General features: G+C 39.1%; 1 protein-coding gene across 1 annotated transcript in view; it reads left to right on the plus strand.

The window, feature by feature from the left end:
- The first annotated feature begins 5481 nt into the window (after window positions 1-5481).
- SH2D4B (SH2 domain containing 4B) overlaps window positions 5482-19915 on the plus strand; it is a 56979-nt gene continuing 42545 nt past the window's right edge. The window contains exons 1-3 of the mRNA XM_036385868.1: window positions 5482-5695; window positions 18381-18540; window positions 19621-19768. Coding sequence (XP_036241761.1) covers window positions 5512-5695; window positions 18381-18540; window positions 19621-19768 — 492 coding nt within the window. The 5' untranslated portion in view covers window positions 5482-5511. The remainder of the gene's footprint in view (window positions 5696-18380; window positions 18541-19620; window positions 19769-19915) is intronic.

The raw sequence follows: 19915 nt of genomic DNA on the forward strand, positions 1-19915 counted from the left end.
ATGCTTTATTCTCCATTTAAAAAATTATGATGGGACTTGTCAGCTCTTTGTTGTGTCTTGCTATTGTTAGTGTATTAGTAGCAATAAACATAAAGTATATATTGTTCTACATACTTGTCAGACCTTTGTAATGCAGTTCAGAATTTGGAATATCTATTATAAAATTGAAGAAAAATCAAAGGGCTGTCCTTTCCACTTAGGTCCCCAAATCCCTAATAAATTGTGCTGAACCTTGAAGGCATCACAGGCCCCCGTGTAATTGTGTGTGTGACAGCTGTGGCACGGAACACAAAGGGTTAGCCCTAAAGTAATCGTGCTGGGTAGGATTGCCACGGTGCCAGGCAAAAATAATCACTGATGGGACTTCTTCTGAAGGGCAGGTAGTGTTGCAGAGTACAAAACTAACCTTGGGAGACCGGAGTAATGACAGATGGCTCTGCTCTCTGCAGCCCTGGACTGCAAATACTGCTTTCCCTGGGTTAGTGCCCATCCCTTTGCTTTCCCTACTGTAGGTGCTCTCTATAACTGTGATTGTCTGATTTCTGTGTGGAACTGAGGAATAACAGATTTGAATTAAAATAAAACCAAGACAAAACCCATCTATCTGATGAGACTCCTGCCACTGTAAATCTTCATTGCACTATTAAAATGCCCAGTTAGCATTGTTTCACTTGCAGCTGTAAGACTGACAGTATAAGATGTATTTTCTTGTGGATTGGTTTGTAGCTCTCTTGCTGCATTTCATTTCATTAAGATGAGGTTTTAATCTATCTATTTAATTCTTATTTTGCTATGCATATCTTAGTTTTTTTAATTTTCCTTTTCTTTGTCGTTAACACAGTGCCTTGCAGAAATAGCAATCTTTAATGAGTACAGAGAGGATGATGAGCATGCAAAGCCTGCCCATGTTCCAAAACACGCTGCAGTCTGATTTACTGATGTTACAGCTCTATTGAAAAGGAAGGTCTGGAAAAACATACCCTCATTTTTGCTTTATGTGGTGCTTTGTAATGGAATAGCAGCTTCAGGAAAACAATCATTCTGACTCAGCTGCAGATTGTGCTGCTGAGAAACACATTTCAGCCCTTAGAGGGAGCCACAGACTTGACTATGGAAACGGAGTAAAATCAGGCAGGTTTTGTTGTGCCCATCTGTGATAGAGGAGGTGGGGAAGAGATGGTTCTCAATTGGTTTTTGTTTTTTTCTAGCTTTTAATTAATAGCAGCTTCAAATCAGACATAAGGCTAGTTCGTGGGGAATGCCAAAGCACATTTGCTTTTGTAGTGACAGATTTGTAGGGTTTTGGAGACCTCAACCAAATGTTAATTTTACCTTTCCCCTTTACATGGTCAGCTCCCTCCTGCACCATTCGGCTCCAGGTTCTACCGTTCTTCTTTTGATGCTGACACAGCAGGACTTGAAAAATTAAGATACTGCATGCTCCTTCCTCTTAAAAAATGAAAAATATTAAGACACAAACCACAAGAAATTGATTAAGACCATGGAGTTCAGAGTCTGAAAAACATGATTGCCACATTTTTTTCTTTGCTGGGTTTTTTCTTAATAATTTTTTCTTTACTGGGTTTTTTTTTTCTTAATCCTATTAAGAATTTTTTTTATTAATATTTTCTTAATCATATAAATCTTTAAGGAGAGAGATGCATTACAGCCCTCTCTTCCCCTGTAATGTGTAGGCTATAGCACAATATTTTAATGTAAATTACATGACTAGAGTAGATTATATGGCTGTGTCATAAAACACAAATGCTGCCCTCCTGGCTCAGCAATAATCAGCATTGCCAGTGAGTTGTTCAGTTCAGGGAATGGAAGGTGCACATGTGTGACAGTGTTCACAGGGGTTCTCGGATGAGGGAAGAGATGAGAATGTTGACTCCGTGTTTCAGAAGGCTTGATTTATTATTTTATGATATATATATTACATTATAACTGTACTAAAAGAAATAGAAGGAAAGGTTTCATCTCAGAAGGCTAGCTAAGCTAAGAATAGAATAGAAAAGAATGATAACAAAGGCAGCTGGCTGGGACAGAGAGCGAGAGCCATCTCTGCCGTGACTGGTCACTAAATCCAAACATCCACATGAGGCCAGTCACAGATCCACCTGTTGCATTCCACAGCAGCAGATAATCACTCTTTACATTTTGTTCCTCGAGCCTCTCAGTTTCTAAGGAAGAAAAAATCCTAAGAAAAGGATTTTAATGAAAAGATGTCTGCAACACACATGCTCAGAGGAAAATGGATGAAGAGATTTGCAGCCCTTAGTCAATAAAGGACTTCCCCTTAAAAAATGAAATGAAAATGTTTTTCTGTACCTTTTCCTCTCCCTCCCTTCCCTTCCCCCAGCAGATGATTCTAGTGTCAGCATTGAGGAGTGCTTAGCCAGATGCTACACCAGAGGTAGGGCAGAGTGTGTCTAGTCCCAGAAGATGCCATTTAAGACTAAAGGAAACTCCAAGCTTAAATTTTAAACACCTCTGGGCTTCTTGCGGAGACTGCTACTAATTAGAGCATCAAATTTTGTGGCAATTATTGTAAGGTTATAACTGCCAACAAAGAACTCCATTAATAGCCATTTTTATTTTGTGCCTAGGCTGTTGAGTTGTAATGTTTCTGTAATGATTTTAGCTTGGACTATGGAACTAGGGTCAAACAAGGTGGAAAAACAATGGGAGAGTTCATTGTCCTCCTAAACTATTCAAAATACTTCTCAGAAGGGTGGAAAGATGATGGATGGCCAAAATCAGGAAGCAGGCATCCTTAATACAAATTTCACTGCTCTTCTCAGTCTTTAATTTATCTATATATTAATTTGACCTGGGACAGGAAGGGGAGAGAGAATAATTATTTTGCAATAAAATTTTATTTTTTTGTTTTGCCTGAGTTATTTCCTATTCCTGAGTTTTCTGACTCTACATTGGTTAGAGATGCAAAGCTCATCACTTTACAAAATATGAGCTACTCCTAGAAATAGCAAGATTATAGTAGGTTTGGTGTTTCTTCAAGGTTATTTTGGATTTCATAGATTTGCTTAATTTTCTGAGAAGTCAGGAGAGATCATGAGAATTTTTTTGTGATAATTCCATCTATATATTTGGAATATTTGTGGAAACATGAACTGCAATGAGAATCAGTGTATAATAGGTTAAAAATTAATGGCAAAATTTATGATGTTTGTTTCTACTTCTGTTGGATGTTGGAAATTGATTGGATTGGCTGCTGTGATTAGATGATAACTCTTCCACATGTGACCTTTTACTTTGTTAAAGAAAAAAAAAATTCTCACACAGATGATTTCCACTTGATCATTTGGTTACCATCCTCAAACATTTTTGTTGAATAATCTTCAGGCAATGAGTTGTTTGTGAAGTGTCATTCCATCTATTTGCTCTTGCTGTTTTTCTTGTGTGGTTGCTCATTGAACATTATGAGTAGTTGCCCGAATATTTGTTTGCATTCTGTCTTGTGTCTTGTATATCCATCCTGAGCTGCTTCTGCAGCTGAATGCTGCTCAGAGATGGTGCTACTTGTCATGCTCAAATACACATAATCCATGATGAAGAGTTTGTTCTCTGCACCGTGATAGCTTCTGATCAGGATTTAATTTCTGTTCTGTGAAGTCAAGCAAAATAAGATAAAGAATGATGACAAATGAGTAAAACAGTGAAACTGCTTGCCCTGAAGCCTTTGCAAGGGTGAGTCTTTTTCAATTAGTGCCAAAATGTGGAGGCACAGCTCTAATATAATTGAATAGAAGCAGAGAAATAAGAGCCAACCCCCTCAGGGTCTCCCCTTTCTATACCTGACTAAGTAAAATAGAAGAGCATAACAAAATCTTTCTTACTCTAGGTTTTTTCTTGCCAAGCTGTATTTCTTAAAAAATAATAGTAATAATAAAAGCATTTTGTTGTAGGAGACAAAATGTGAACATAAGACCAATCCTGAATGGCAGAGTAGCATGTGGATTACACTTGCTACAGCCCATACATGATGGGTTCTAAAATCCTGTTTCAGCTGAAAGCATCATTCCAGCATCTTTGGCATTGTGTTTCCAGGTGATAAAATGTCTTCATCAGAATTTTGGTTTACATCAGTTTGATTTTCCATCTAAATTAGGGCAATAGTATTTTATATTCCTCAAAAGAAGGACATATAGGTGCATTAGCAAAATGTTTTCGAATATGAGGTCTTGGAAGTCATACAGGGCTTTGATAGCTCCTTATCTATAAAGCAGGTTTCTCATGAGGAAATATGGGCCTGGTCTTTCTCTTCCTTCTTGTGTAAAAATCAAGCAGTGGGATGTGGTTCAGCCTGCTGGTGTGATCTGTGTGTTGTTGTGCCTCTGAGTGGCCACACTTTGGTTTGTCTCACAATCCAGCCCCCTCCCATAGAGTTCCCTCACTCCCCAGAGGAGCTGAGCCCCTGCCCAGTGAAAATAGGCTCCTGAATCCAGAGGGTTTGTTTTTTAGTGTGTTGGCTTTAGTTTGGTTTGGGTTTTTACATAATTAAGTGGCTGTTGTCCCTAGTGCTGAAATATTATTTTTGCTGTTTTTGATAAAACTGCTACATAGTAAAGACTATAATCTCCTGGAAGAGCAGCATTAGAGCAGCAGTAACTTTCTCCAGTCACCAAGTGGAAAGTGAATTAACATCAGGGCTTGCATAGCCTGCGTGAATTGCTGAGAACTTAGTCTTGTTTAATTCATATTGATTTATTTATAAAGTAATAAAAAGATTCTTGTGGCTTTTGTAACATCTGCTTTTAATTTTCAAAGCATTTTAGTCAATTTACTGCATGACAGTATTTGTCAACACCAGGTAACTATGACCTCTAACATGCCTTACTCTGTCGAGACTAGTTAACAGGCTAGACTGAGAAATAATATGCAAACTCCTCTCTTATCAGGGGAGATCAATTCCCAAAGTGACATGGATATTGTGGGTGTAGGTGATACCTTTAACCATGACATCACTTTAAACCCCTGGGCAACGCTCACGCCCTTGGGAGTGTACTGCTGCTGAAGGGAACTGCTTGACCTGAAACTCTGAGACTCTCTATGTTGAATTTCCTACTGCTCAAGGGAGCAAAGCTGCTGGGTTCAATCAAGAATCCCTTATTTTTACTGGCTTGCAGTCAGGAGCACTCAAGTGCCTTTTACTTTTTTCCCAGCCTTTTCATTTTATGTTTTTTCCCTAGCCTTTTCTGTTCATTTTTCTCACATTCACTTGACACCTGTCCCTACATTTGGAGGATGAGATAAGAAAAGAACTTTGTCCCTGTCAAGACAAGGAGCAGAATATGCCTGCACAAAAAGGGCCAGAGCAGGAATCAAGCCTCTCCTGGGCAGGCAGCTGTGGGAGAGCTCCTTTGCTGCAGTTTGCTTTCTGGAGTGCCATCAGTGGGCTTTTGTCACTGTAGTGGGTATAATTGGAAGCAGGTTTCTCTCTCTTTTGTTTTTCCTTATCTTTTTTATTTTTATTTTTTTGGAGTCATCATGCTGCAGCAAATTTTGCGTGATATGTATATTGACCCTGAGCTCCTGGCAGAGCTGAACGAAGAGCAGAAGCAGATCTTATTCTACAAGATGAGAGAAGAGCAGCTGAGGCGCTGGAGGGAAAGGGAAGAAAAAGCCCGAATGGAGGAGGCTGTGCTGAGAAAGACAGCAAGGCGCAACCAGAGTAAGATTTCTGACCCCCTTCTATGCTTCAGAGCTGGGGACGGTGGGCTTGCAACTGGCTGTGGTGCTGCAGGCATCTGGAAGAGATTGCGAGGCTGAGTGCCAGCTGTCCCCATGGGCAAAATGACAGGGACTGCAAAAGCGACATGTTCCTGCTCCTTGTATCTCCAGGCTAGTCCTTTGTTTTGGGACTATCTTAGTGATGGAGTAAGGGGAATTCTTTTGAAGTGCCTGTTTCAGTCGGGAGTCACTGCTGATGTTGTTGGTGGTAACTGATGTATCATGACCAAGTTTCTCCTCTACTCCTAAGGCTTTTTTTTTTTTGTCACCTGACATCCTCATTCTAGGTCAGGCAAAAGCCTATGCTGTTGCAGTTTCATGACTTGGCCTTAAATATTTCCATCTGGCTGTAGAAGAAATAATTTTATGAATTTGAGCTTGCTATGAAAGGCTCTTTGTGAATAAATGTAACACCAAAAGAGCCATACTATATGAGACTAAATTTCCAACTGCATTGGTAAATAGTCTCCGAGAGATTGTTTAGGGAATAGGACAATAGTGTGGCAAGCCAACAACCAAAACCAAAGAGAAGAATCCAGAAATGTGTTTGCATGCAATATGTAGTTAAAATATGGAGCTCCACCCAGAGGCTGCTATGAATGCTGAATGTGTGTGTTGACTTGAAAAGCAAATAGGGCAGTGATGGAAGAAACATCAGAAAATAACTTCTTCAAATGTCTTTTCCAACTTTGGCCTTGGGTCCAAGTGGTTTCAAGTAAACAGAAATACTTAATTTCTTGCTCTTTTCTCTGAGTTAGTGCCTTTCCAGCTCTTTCCTCCATTCATAAGATGAAGCTGTTAGGCTGGTGTAACATAGAAAACCTTTTCATCTTGGAAATGTAACTGCAGTGATTCCTCACTCAACAAGGAGATGTCACAGAGATATGTAAACCACTCATTTCCCTGCCAAAGATCTTATCATATCTTTAAATCTAGTAAAGCTTGAATATTCAAAGTTTCTTATAACTTCTGGTAGCTGATTTTGAGAAAGCTCTATAATGGTTATGAGACTGCAATCCCATTTCAAATGTTGCTTGTTTGAAGACACCCATGGTAGAAACACCTCAATACAGAGACATTGCTGGATTCAGTTCTCAGACTTGAAATATCTAGAGCTTCTGAACCTTACAAAGTGTCCCTTAGATAGTTATCAATTCCAAGACTATTATTAGAAAAAGTGCTTCAAAGCAAAACGATTTTCCAAGACTCACTTGAAGCACAGACCTGCATGGAATGACTGGACTAAGTTACAACAGTAGCCTTAAAATGAGGGGGGAATGACCAGAACACCCTAGCTGGCCATAGAAGAGTTGAAAATGACCCTCAGAGATGGCAAGGTGGATGTTGGAAAACGTCATTCTGTTAAATTTTTAGTTTTTTCACGTTAGTGCTCTCACTGCGAATGGCCCTCTTGAGAAGGATGGCATCAGAACAGCTTCTCTCATACAGCACAAAAGCCTTGTTCATTTTGATTGATTTGTAGCTGAGAAAAAATTAAAAATGCAGTTCAGCTCCACATACCAAAACATCACATCATTGAGATAATCTGTATCATACTCATTCTTTGAGGGAGACAGATAGAGAAAACTCTAACTGCAAAAAATATTTATCTGATGAATTGTCAGTGTTGACACCTACATTTCCATATATAAATTATACATTAAACCTTCAGCTTCCTACTACAGGAGACCATTTTCTGGGTAAGTAATTTTCTGATTAGTAAGTAATAGGAGAAAGGAGAGCAGCAGAGTACCCTATAGATTATATTTGCTCTGACAAAGGTAGTCACAAATAGGCATTGAGTTAAATTTCAGAAAAACCCATTTCCATTTTACCTTCTTAAATTGCCAATTAAAGGTATTGCTTAGGTTTGACTTTTACCCACTGTTAGGAAATTTCTACTTTCTTCAGAACTGTAGTGAAGAACTATTGGAATCAGATTTGCAAGTCAGACATCTGGTTCTGCTGGAAATATTTTTTTACTTTCATGAACTGATGTGCACCAGAGGTGGAAAATATAACTCCTTTCAGGTGTGCTGATCATTAAATGTACAGATACTTGTAACTGATTTCAACTGCACAGCTCCACAATGTGATGTTAAATGGTCTCTCAGTGAAGATGGTTTCTTGTTTAAAACAAAAAAGATGAAAAAGCCAACTGCAAATTATGGATATAAAATAGTAATTACTGTGCACTAGTCTTGCCTATAGACTCAAGGGGTCAGAGTAGATGACAATAATTTTTTTTTATCTTAAAATATTTTTTGCTTTGAAGACAATTGACATCAGCATTTTTTGGACCTTGACACTGCTTAATTTTAAGTTGCCCTTAATATCTAAGTGAATTTCCAGACCTTCTTTCCATGCTACACAGTGTAGACTGTAGAGTGGTTTTATTCCTGTTTTAAATTAGTGGCTACCAAGAAATGCAAAGCTACCCCAATTACATGTTCTTTATTCCCTTGAAACTGAGGGATAAGAGTTTTCTCACCTGTAGGTTTGGTTTTGACTCTGCTGCATGACATGTTTTATGTTCTTGCTACTTTTTTTAGGCCAAGAGTTACTCTGAGTTTGTAGATATCTTTGTAGCCTGAAAGAGTGGAATAGATGTGAGACTTCAATATTGCTAATGTTGTGCTGAGTTTCTGAAAACGTGGATGTTGTTTGAGAATACAACATAGCATTTATATAAAATAATTTTATACTAATTTAACTGGAATTATCTTTATAGCACTGCCTTTCAAATCCTTCTGCTTTCCTCAATGTTTGAATAGCCACATATGAAAACTTCTTCCCATCTCTTTGGGATGGATATGATGAGATTGAACAAAAGCTGTTAATGGGCACTTCTCTAATTAAAATGCTCTGAAAAGTGCCTTCTGCTTGATCTAGAGTTCTATACCCCAGCTGCTGCAATTCCCCATGGATTCAGGAGCTTAGCTACAGTGGGATGTGTGCACCCAGCAGCACAGAAAAAGGATTAGATTTTTCAAAACAAAGCAGTGATTGTGAGTTCAATTTTGATTTCCTATGGTGACTTAAGGATGAAGTGTTCTTGTGTTTTAAGTGTGCTGTCTTACTGAAACCACTAGTGCAGAGCTGGGGGCAAAAGGATTGGCATTTGCAGGTCAGAAAGGCCTTGTGATAGAGTTAAAATCATCCTCAGACTTAAGGAATGCTCATTAACATGATCATTCTTAATTGTTTGGAAACTAACTAACAAAGGCCCCAAATCTGCATTTTTAAAGCAGTGCCACTGAATGCAGGTTGTCCATAAATGTCCTATTCAGTACTATGAAATTTGCCATTTAGAAAACAAGTCCAAACCATGAAAAAAGATGTTAAGTTGTTGAGAGTGTTTAGCAAGCCAAATAGTGCACCCATCTAAGTAGTCTTATTCCTAATTTCTAAAAAAATATTAGTTACCTGCAAAATGTAATGCTAAATGGTGCTTGCTTCTTTATTTGGATTGTTTGGTTCCTTGTGTCTTGAGGAAAAATTAAAATTGAAATTAGTATCAGAATGAGTCAGTGTTGAAGGAATTATTTCACTTTGAGGGTGAATGAAATGTGTTCAGATTATTCAATGGTTTTAATTTCTTTGCCAATTAAAAAACACAGATTGATGTCTAAAGGGAAGCAATGCATAAACATCACTTCAGAATGAAATATTTCCTTTATATTTATTCCTATACGGAATAAATTGTTCCCTTTTTTTTTTTTTGCTTTTTGTACCTTGCCTAAAATTATTAGTAGAATTTGGGCATTATATGGGTCCCACCAAAATGACAGCATTTAGTGAGCTTATTCAAAGTATAGGAAACCTTTTGTAGCTTTAATTGAATAATGACTGCTGATTGGTGCTGGAATAGCATCACAGGTGAGCTGAATTCTAGGAGGTCCACCTTCAATTCACTTACAAATTGTTCCTGGGCAGATGTTTCAGGAACATATCTTCATTGTAATTAAACAGTTTGCTTGTTCCTACTGTGCTAAAATCACTGAGAGAAGTGTCCTCAAAATTTCAAGATCCTTTGGGATATTCTGAGATTTGACTGACAGGCAGCTTTGCAATTTGCACAGAAACATATTTGTGTGATTAGGCAGGAGCTCTTTAGCCACTACAGCTGAGCTGGGAGGAAGTGGAGGGCCCTGCCAATTTCGGTTTTGACACTGATGCAGTATCCAGAACTGTCAGCATTCCCAAAATGAGATCTCAAAAACTATTGAGCATTAGGTAGCTGAAGGACAGTCATGTGGGAGGGGAGACAATGCTGGCCTGCTGCAGTTATTTCTGCCATTTATTCATTGTGAACTGCAGCTTGTGGTGCTCAGATGGGAGCTATTTGTAAATGCTCTTATTTACCTGTCCTTAACAGGAGAAGCTAGGAGAAAATAGGGTAGGCTTATCACAGCATGGCTAGAAAATAATTTATCTATCTAAATGACATTTGTGTTAGAAAGGTCATTAGAGAATAGATGATGCTGTTTGCAAGCAAGTATCTCAAATATACCAAGTGGATGGCTGGAGAATACATCAGTGTCAGAGGAAGGCCAGTGAGTGAGCATGTGTTTCAGTGGGTGGACATGCAGTGACATTTTTCTGACTTTGAACTTGGAAATGTATTCCTTATTTATGCTCAGGCCTCTACAGACCCTGGAAATACTTAGCTAAGATTTTATCTCCTGTGGAGACAAGCTCCTGTCAGTGTTCAGTGTCTCTTTCTCTGTATCACTGGATATGGATCTAACCAGGGACATCAGACCTCAGTATTTCTGAAATTACTGGCATTATGTGATCTTGAATTCTGAACAGTCCTGTCCTTTGTTTCCAATTCAGATATAGATGGAAAGGTAACAAGAGAACAGGAGCAAGAACATTAAAACCATTTTTGTTAGGGTACTGAGCCACCTAATTTGAAGTCATTGGACAAGTTTTAATGTAACACTCACAATATAGAGCAGCTTGAGATAGGCTGCAGCTTTGTTATGCTCTGTACCTTAGGCCAGAACTGAGCTGCTCAGGGCCTGTGCCTGGTGTGGCTGAGTGCTGAGGTAGGGTTAGAGAACAGCTTCTGAACTCAGTTCTCTGAACCTGGGGCTATCAAGAGACCTCCAGCTGCTGGATGACCTAGGTGTGCACCAGATGGAACAAATCCAGAGGGACTTCACTCATGTCCTATGATCAGCAATAAGTCTGTGCTTTTCCATTTTCTATCTTGTCCTGCAGCTGATTTCTCTGTTTTGCAGAAAAGTGACAGCAGAATATTGCTGCCTACCTGAGGCCTTCTCCTGTAGACATGCAATCCTCAGTGCTCCTGTTCCCTGAGACATCTGACATCAGGCATTCTCTGAGAGAGGCTGCTAGCTTAGTGAGCCTCTGGCATGGAAGGCATTGCTGTGTTTCTCTGCAGTGTCGTGTTCCTCTGCCTGTCTGGATGCAGCAGTGTTGGACTTTCTCCCACATACCGTGCCTCAGTAATGATATGAGGTGGTGACTGTCTGCAAACTCATGAATACTTGATATGGAAAGAGGGCAGAATTGTGGCCAAGGGGAGAATAGGATATGCCCAAGCTAATTCAATATTTTCTTGCTGATTCTGCCATTTTTTTACATAAATGACTAAAACATTCAAGGACAAAGGAACCAGGTTTTGAGAGCAGGATTTGGAAGGTACAGGAAAACTCAATGTGTTCAAGTCAGCAGTGGATTTAGCCAGACACTGATGGCAGTTCAATAACCGTTGAGTCCACTTGTTTGCTGTGGTGCCAAAAAGCCTCACTGCAGGGTACAGTTCTCCCTGCTTCCATGGTCCTGTGTGCCTGACAAAGGGTTGAGTGCAAACCTGGCACGCTGCATTAATCAGGAGAGCCTGGTACAGAAAATGATCCATTGCTCCCTGTTCATTCTGTGACACAGAACCCTTATCCTCCTGCTTTGAGTTTCCATCAGACCATGAAGCTGCCATGCAGACTTGGTTTTATTTTATTCTCAAAGGGAAAACCTGGAAGCTTTGTGATAGGTCTGTGAGAGAAACTAAGCCTTCTATATAGCTTTTGCACTTTACAAGATTCAGTTTGGATGAAGAATCAGAAAATATGGTGCTATGTTCTTGAAATTTTTTAATGAAGAAAAGAAATCTCAAATGAGCAATACTGATGGGAATGATTTTAAAACCTTCAGTTTTCCTCTGATGCTTACCTATATTTTTATGTTGTTTACAGTGAGAGGGTCAGCCATTAAATAGACAGACAAGATTGTACAAGGACTTAGAAAAATGTCTTTAAAGAAAGAGTTTTGAATGTTACCTCCTGGGTAACAATTTTGGCCCCAAAATTGGGCCAAAATTGTTACATGTAACAGTGTGCCTTGGCCAGGGAGACACAAAATTGTTTGGAACATACTGGGCAGATGCAGCTTAAATGGTATTTTATTTCTGTGTCTCTTTTTTCTTCTTCTTTTTGGTTTTTAACATGCAAACCCCTGTGTGTGTGTTACATATATACATACCATGTCCTCATGCAAACCCACTTACCTTCGAGTGTTGTGTACAGAATCCCTGCTACATTTGTTAATTACCAGAGTCCTATGTGAGTAAATGCTTCCTCCCTTAATATTTGCTCTCTTCAGTCACTCTTCCTTTATTTGATGCTGCAGGGGTTTATTGCAGCATAATTATTTCCATGGTAACAGGCTGTAATTCCATAAACAGAAGATTGAGTTTGTTATATGATCAGGAAGCAGCTGGAGAGCCATAAAAGGCTGATTTTTCAGCAATGCTGAAATCCTGAAACCCTCATTGATATATTAATGTCATCAGCTGAATTTCTTTCTGCCTTTGCAAATCCTCCCCTCAATGGAAAGGCACATAACACAGTATTGAAATTCAAAGGTGTGTAAATTGAAATGTCAGGGGCAGAATTTCCCCCCCATTCTTCTAAGAATTGAAATGAAGGGGTTTTTTGAAGGTGTTTTGGGAAGAGAGAAATTCTATGCTCCCTAGCATAGAATTAGCACAGGCAGAGCACAAATTAATTGTAGATCTTCAGTTTATTGTGGGATGATGTTATTTTCATTACTTTCCTCATTACCATCTAGTTCTTCTCTGTATATTTTAATGGATTTACAGCAGTTATTGTTTTGAGAAGCGCATTCTGTCCTTTGAATAGTCTCTCAAAAACATTCACAGTAATTTCCTAGGTTTTCTCCTTAGAAAGAAGTGAAATTCTGTTTGTGTGTTAGTAAAAAAAAGAAAAGAAACATAATTCAATACTTATATTGGCTAAGCTCAAGGAATTGAGAACAGTCTAAAGCTCACATCCTCATTTTCATCCTAATCAATGAGCTTCTAACACATGTCCTCTAGCTAAATGAAACTGTGAATGGAACCTCATCTACCCTGCAGACTAGCAAAATTCAAGCCTCTACTTGAAAGAAGCCATAAAAAATAATTTGCTTGGAAAGCCAAGAAATCTCAAGTAAAGGACATTGTGCTTAGACCAGAGTATACCCGATATTTGAATTGCAGAAGAACAAAAACCCTACAAACACAGCAAACTCCATGAGCTATGGTTTAGCTCTCCATGGCAAAAGTAGATCAGGCTGATCAGCTTTTAATGCACATGCAGCCTGTTTCAAATGCCTAAGAAATTTCAGGAGTTTTTTCTAGCCCAGAGAGAATAAAGAATAGAGATGTTTTCTGTAGAGAGTCAAAAGATACTTGTGTGACTGCAAAGCTTCCCAGCGGCTGAGGGAGGACAGTCAATTGCTATTGCAGAGATTTGTAGCTTCCAAGCAGGAGAATTATGGTGGGAAGCCCAGAGAAACAAGGCTGTTCATGGAAATAGCAGATTCTTTAGTACAACATTCAGCAGAATTTGAATGCTGTCCTGTGGTTGTGAGAGTATAAATCAGTGATCACAAAATTTTCTGAATTTATGCCCTGTGGTGTTTCCTACCACAGAGGCAGGAGGGTGCTTGGTGCTCTCTGTCATTTTACTGGACTAAGCAGGCAGACTGGGTGATGGAAATCCTGGCACCAAATCCTGGCACCAAATCAGGCCTCTAGCCCCTTGGAATAGCTCCTGTGTAAACACTGGGGATGGACACAAATGGGGGCTGCTGGGGATTCTCTAACTGTTAAAGCAATGGTGACCAAGCTTGGAGAAAGGAAGCTGACTCCAGTAGTATTCTATTTGCTCTAATTGCCTTTATTTCCAAAGCACTTTTATTTAGAGATGTAAAAAAGGAGGCCAAGAACCCATGAAACTCCTAAACCCAGTGAGTGGTCAGCTCCTCTGTTCCAGCTGGCAGAGGCAGTGTGGAGCTCTGGTCTCCAGAGCTGTGTATGGAGTGTGTCTGTGTTTGTTCCATGACTCAGATACAGCGTGGAGGTCTGAGCTGATATGGTTGGAACCCAGTGTGCCTGAGCTGGGCTTCCCTGTCCTGGTGCTTGTCTCTGTCCCCAGGTATCCAGGCAGTGTTGGTGCTCCCTGGCAATGTCATGGCACTGACAAGGTGACAATGCCCTGCTGGCCCTGGGGCAGCTCAGAGGCCAGAGCAGCCTGTGGTGCCCCATGGCTCAGCTCTGGTAGCACTCCAGCACTCTGTGGGTGGGATCAGGAGTGCTGCTGGCAGAGCCTCGTTGTTCTTATAGGTGAGAGCTCGAGTTTCCAATTGCTCTCTAGGGCATTGTTTTAAACTTTCATTGCTGTTACAGAATTGGCTGTGCAAATAACAGACAAATAGAAAACATGATTTGGTCTTATTTTTGATTGTGTGCATTTATATGTACAAATTGCGTTGCTATTGGTTCTGGCTTTAGGTCTCCGAGAAAGTTTTTGCTGTGATCCCTTTGTGCTGCAAATTTGAGAGACCTGGTTTTGCATTTTCTGACCTGGCATTTGTCTGGAGTAGGGAGCCAGAAGCCAGTTTACTGGCCTCAAAGCAGTATGGGTGTAGATTTAGAGGCACTCCATGTGAGATACTAATTCATGGATGAGCTTCAGGTGAAAAGAACATGTTGTCTTCTTTTGGGGCTACAAAGTTGTTTTAGGTGAAAAATGGTGGGAGAGTAGGGATGGCAAAGACCTAGTAAATTATTCAGTAGGTTTTCCTAATAAAGCATTGCTTGTTTCTGAAGTACTTCCACTTCTACTGTCCAATCCAGACTAACTTTGATATCCACTGCTTCCTTAAGGTTATTATTTGCAGCCTGTCACAGTCTCTCCAAGAAGAACAAAGTACTTTTGTGGTCAAGGCACAAGACTGGGGCTCAAGAGTTTTAATTTTTGTTTCTTGACTCTGCATTAGGCTTTGTGACTGGGCTCAGAAGCCTACTGCTGACCAGTAAACATGAGGCTCTCTTGCCTCCTTCTTATCTACATTTCAAATTTGTTTAGTCAGGACTTGTCTCTTCCTTTTACATTTAGCTGAATTTTTCTTTTTTTGTATGTTTTTCTCTTTCATTTGGAAGTAGTGTATTAACAAAACATCTTATTTTGCAGAAAAAATTTAATACTTGACAGGCATTTTAAAGCAGGAATTATTTTGTAATAATCAGCCCTAAATAGTAGTAATTCTCTGCTTGCAAAGCAGACAACACCAGTTTCCTAAAAGTACTAGGGGAAATAATTTTCTGGACTTTCTTGATCTTGCCATAGGTTCTGCAGTTTAAAATATCATTAGCCTAGGAAAGCTGACCCTCTCACTGTGAATGTGATTCTGCAGGCCGCAGAGGCTTTTTGTATGGCAGAAATTCTGCTTTCACAGTGCCGGATTTTCTCTCTGAGGTGTTCTTTTTTTTCCTGCACACTCATTTTTGATGTTATTATTTGTTAAGAATCTGAGTTTTATGATCAGATTGTACAGTAAAGCCCAGCTGCAGCTTTATAGGAGCAGAGGTTTAAGGAAGGTTTGCATGGGAGTCATTTCTTGAAGTAAATTCAGTCGTTGGATGTGAAAAGGCTTTCTTTTCTTCTAGAGAAAAATCTGAATTAAGGCATCTTTGCTCAAGCCAAATAATTTAAAAATTATATATATATATGAGGGGCTATCTGCTTAATGCTGAAGGTTAAAATTGCCACGTTGTTTAATACACAAATCTTTCAGCTTTGACTGTATTTGAACATGTACTTTATGCATATACAGTAGTATGTGTATAGTGCTGAACCAACAATACTGATGGTTTCAAAGGAGTTTATTCATCTACTGGCTAGAACTTTATAAAAAAGATCCATTGTTTTAAAAGAAGAAAGAACAATTTCTCAAGACACATTGACAAATCAGCTATTTGTTTTATTGGGCTGGGTTGCAATGGGTTAGTTGTGCCTCTGAGAAACACATTAATAACCCTTTGGCACAGAAAACCTTGAGAGAAGCAAAGATAAAATTTGTCTGCTTACCTGAAAAGTTATATATTTTTTTTTCATTCCTGGTTCCCTCTGGTAAGCTCATAAATGAATAGAAATAGTGAAATTGTCTCAGAACTGGACTAGTATTTTGTATCCACCAGTTATGGTACAGATCAATTAATGGAACAGGTGTTGTTTGTAACATTTTCTTTAATGTACTAAATAAAGGAGAGAAACTAGGATATTCAGATTCCTCACAAGAAAGAAGACATGTTGTGCTTTTAAAACAAAACCTGCCTTTGGTTTTATGGAATTAGTGTTCCTGGGAGTACTCATTCCATACTCCTCAAGGTACTTTACTAGGAACTGTAGTAGGAGAAAACCTTGCAGGCAAGTAGTGATATGGCCAGTCAGGTCTCAGCAGATGGTATTCTAATGATGTATCCAAAAAATACAAGTTCAAAATAAATGTTGTGTTGACAGGAACACAATGTACAGAATAAGAACCACAATGAAATACATTCACAGTTATAACCTGAGACATAATCTGATAGACTGTGAAAAAGCAAATGCTTTTGAGAGTTATTGAAGGAAAACGCTATTAGCTTAAATTTCCACCCCTCTTTGAAGTTAGTACCATTAGGCCAACACTGGGGATTCGTATAAATTACATTTTCAAATTTGATATAGAATATCAGCTTTCGTGGTGAGATCTGATCCATTCATTGCCTTCAGTCTGGATTGTCAACACTTGTGAGTGTGGGCTGGTGCTGACATTGCTGCTGTCAACAGCCCCACTCCGCTGCCTCCTGCAGTTTTCTGCCTTCAGCCTGGGATGTCAGAAACACTTCATTGATTGTGCATTGGGAAACTTAATCCGGTTAAATGGATATGTCCTTACACAGAACAAGTGGTAGCTGAAGGTGAGAGTAGCTAAGCTGATGGTGCTAGAGAGAGATGGAGGAAAAGTGGAAGCGAAGCCTGCCTGTTCAAATAGGATGGGTTTCTTTTAACTCTTATGGGAACACTGGAAAAAAAATCCTTAGGAAAATGGTACTCTGTCCATTTCACCATGTTTTCAAATGAGACAAGATTTCTTTTAGAAGATAAAGATTTAGAAGTTTCCTTTTGTGATGCACAATTTTCTCATATCAATGTTTGTGTGAGAGGTTGAAATCTAGGGGACCGTAATATACAGGGAATGATGCAAACTGCTGACCCTTTAAGGCCTTGTAGTCTGAATTCTTTGAAATAAATGCAGTGTTAATTTGGCAATGGTCTTTATTGCAGAATTTCCTTTTGTGGAGGACAATTTTGCAAGAAATTTGCAAGAAATTAAACATAAAAATTGATGCATAAGAGGTGTTTCTACAAATTCCTTATTATGAATCTCCAAAATGCTTATAATATTTGACAGTTGTATTTATAAAAGCAGAAGGAAAAGACCAAACCACACGAAGTCAGGTAATCTAAATAACTATTAAAATGGATTCAGGTAGGATCTAATCTAGTGTCCTTTGTAGTCCTACAGTTGGCTCTTGTACTTGATGGCTCACCAAATGCAGTCTATTTTGTAAAGAGGTCTCAGGCCTTTTGTGGTGCTCTTAAAATCACTCTGTCAACACAGTAACCATAGATTTTTGTGTAGTTTGTGTCATGAAAACTGAACCAGAAATTTAATCCCTTTCAATTGCCTCTGTGAGCAAGAATAGGCTCTGAAGCACTGAGTGGTATGCTCTGAGCATGCAGACTCCCTGAAACTCCTGCTTCACACAGTGTGAGCAGGAAATTCCTGAATTCTTTGAAGGTTTTCCCTTGAAGTTTCTCTAATTCAACACTGGACTGTGCTTTGTGCACAAAGCATTTTTAGTCACATAATATCACTGGTTATTGGTTTTGCCCCATCTCTTTTTCCACACTCTTCGTTCATCTGTTGTTGAGTGAAATGAGCAGATATAGCAATTAAAAAGGGATTATAATACTGGAATTCTGGGAAATGCATGCCTGAATTAATAATTTTTATTTTTGTAGGAGAGTGAGTCTTTAAAGATTGCGTAATCCTCAGCATGAAAACCTTTTAATTTTTTTCCCTAGCATTTGACATGATTTGGTCAGATCTGAAGATTTCTTTGGACCTCTGAGCGATGTTTTCTTCCAAATTGTAAATGGCAAGCTTAATGTTTTCTAAGTTGCAGGTTTCCCACCCTTTCATGTCTGTCTGTGCAGGATTGGAGGCGGCGTTTACGTTGTGGTGTGCTCTCGGTGGTGTTGCAGGTAACGGCAAGCGCGTGCAGTGGCTGCGGGGCCAGGACGGTGAGGTCTGGGTCTGGGTGATGGGAGAAGCCCCGGGGGACAAACCCTACGAGCAGATCTCGGAGGAGCTCATAGCAGAGCGGGCCAGGCTGCAGGCACAGAAGGAGGCAGAAGAGCTATGGTGAGGATTTAAGAGTCTGAGTTCAGGGTCCACTTGGCATAATGGGAGGCATGACCTTGTGGAAAGGTGGGAGGTAATGGTGGGTAAAACTGGTAAGTATGTTTTGTGAACATTTGCTTTCACTTGCTTTGTCAGGTTTTCAGCTTGTTAAAAATGTCATTTTGCTTTTATTGAATATTGAAAGCCAAAAACCCTATTGGCAAAAAAAGTGGTGCCAACCTTTTTCTCTCTTGGGAATTTAGATAAAGCAATTAACCAGCCTGCAAATAAAGAAAAATGAAGCAGTCTGGTTTTGAGATGATTAAATTAGATATGTTTGTTATATCACAGTTCAGAGCCCACAATGGGGGCTTAGTACACAAAATCCTTTTGGAAATTGGTTTTATTTGCAATTTGCTTGTATTAATTTTTATTCCAGCAGTTCAAAACTCATTATACAAAGTGCCATGCGGCTGTTTCTAGCAGGGCCTCTTCCAGGTTTGGGGGAGATTCAAAAGTGTTTTGATGATTGATATTGTTAGAAATTAGGCCACCTGCCTCACACACTTCCCTTTGTAGTGCAGCACTGAAAAGTGACTCTTTAATATCAGGTTATTCTATGTTATCCTTTTTCATATGAGATTATTCTTGCTTTGAGTGCTTGCATACTTAAGCAGGGATTGAAACCTTCAACCTGTCCTCTGAATTCCTTTTACATTGTCAGTATGAATAAATAGTCTAGCATAAGAATTTGGGAGACATTTTTACTGGTATTTGAAAGACAGTAAATTCCCAACCAAGCTTTGCTAGACTAATAGAAAAATATAAGGTATGACTTCAAGACATCCAAGAAGTACTTGTCTAACTTAGAAGTGCCATTTTAATTAATAATTTATCAGAAATTGTAAATTGTCTGCTTTCTGGATGGTTTATTCAAATATGATTTGTGCTAGGTCTCTTGTTAAATACATTTTAATTCTTTGCTTGCATCTTTCCATGAAGTCTTATGCTAATTATTTATTGCAACCAGTGAGTAAGCATTGATCCTCAATTTAAGAAAATTAGTGCATTAAATTTTTGTTTTCACATCCTTTTCTGAAGGAGACAAAAGGAAGCTGAAATAACAAAGAAATTCCGTGATGCTATGGCTCAAGAAAAAGCCAGAATAGTGGCAGAAAAATGGAAAATAGAAATGGAGGATCGGAAAGCAGCCAAACTGGAGGAAGAAAAAATTCAGGAGGAACTGAAGGTTTGCATAGAGAAATTTAGGGGTTTTTTTATAGTGTTTTCATATAGATTCACAGTTTTTGTCACCTTCAGTGCATGCTTATTAATAAGCTTTAAAATCCAGAGTTGTAATTTTTCATTCTGGAATATACAGATAGTTACATGGTGT

Source organism: Molothrus ater, chromosome 8 (genome assembly GCF_012460135.2).
Source record: "Molothrus ater isolate BHLD 08-10-18 breed brown headed cowbird chromosome 8, BPBGC_Mater_1.1, whole genome shotgun sequence".
Taxonomy (NCBI): domain Eukaryota; kingdom Metazoa; phylum Chordata; class Aves; order Passeriformes; family Icteridae; genus Molothrus; species Molothrus ater.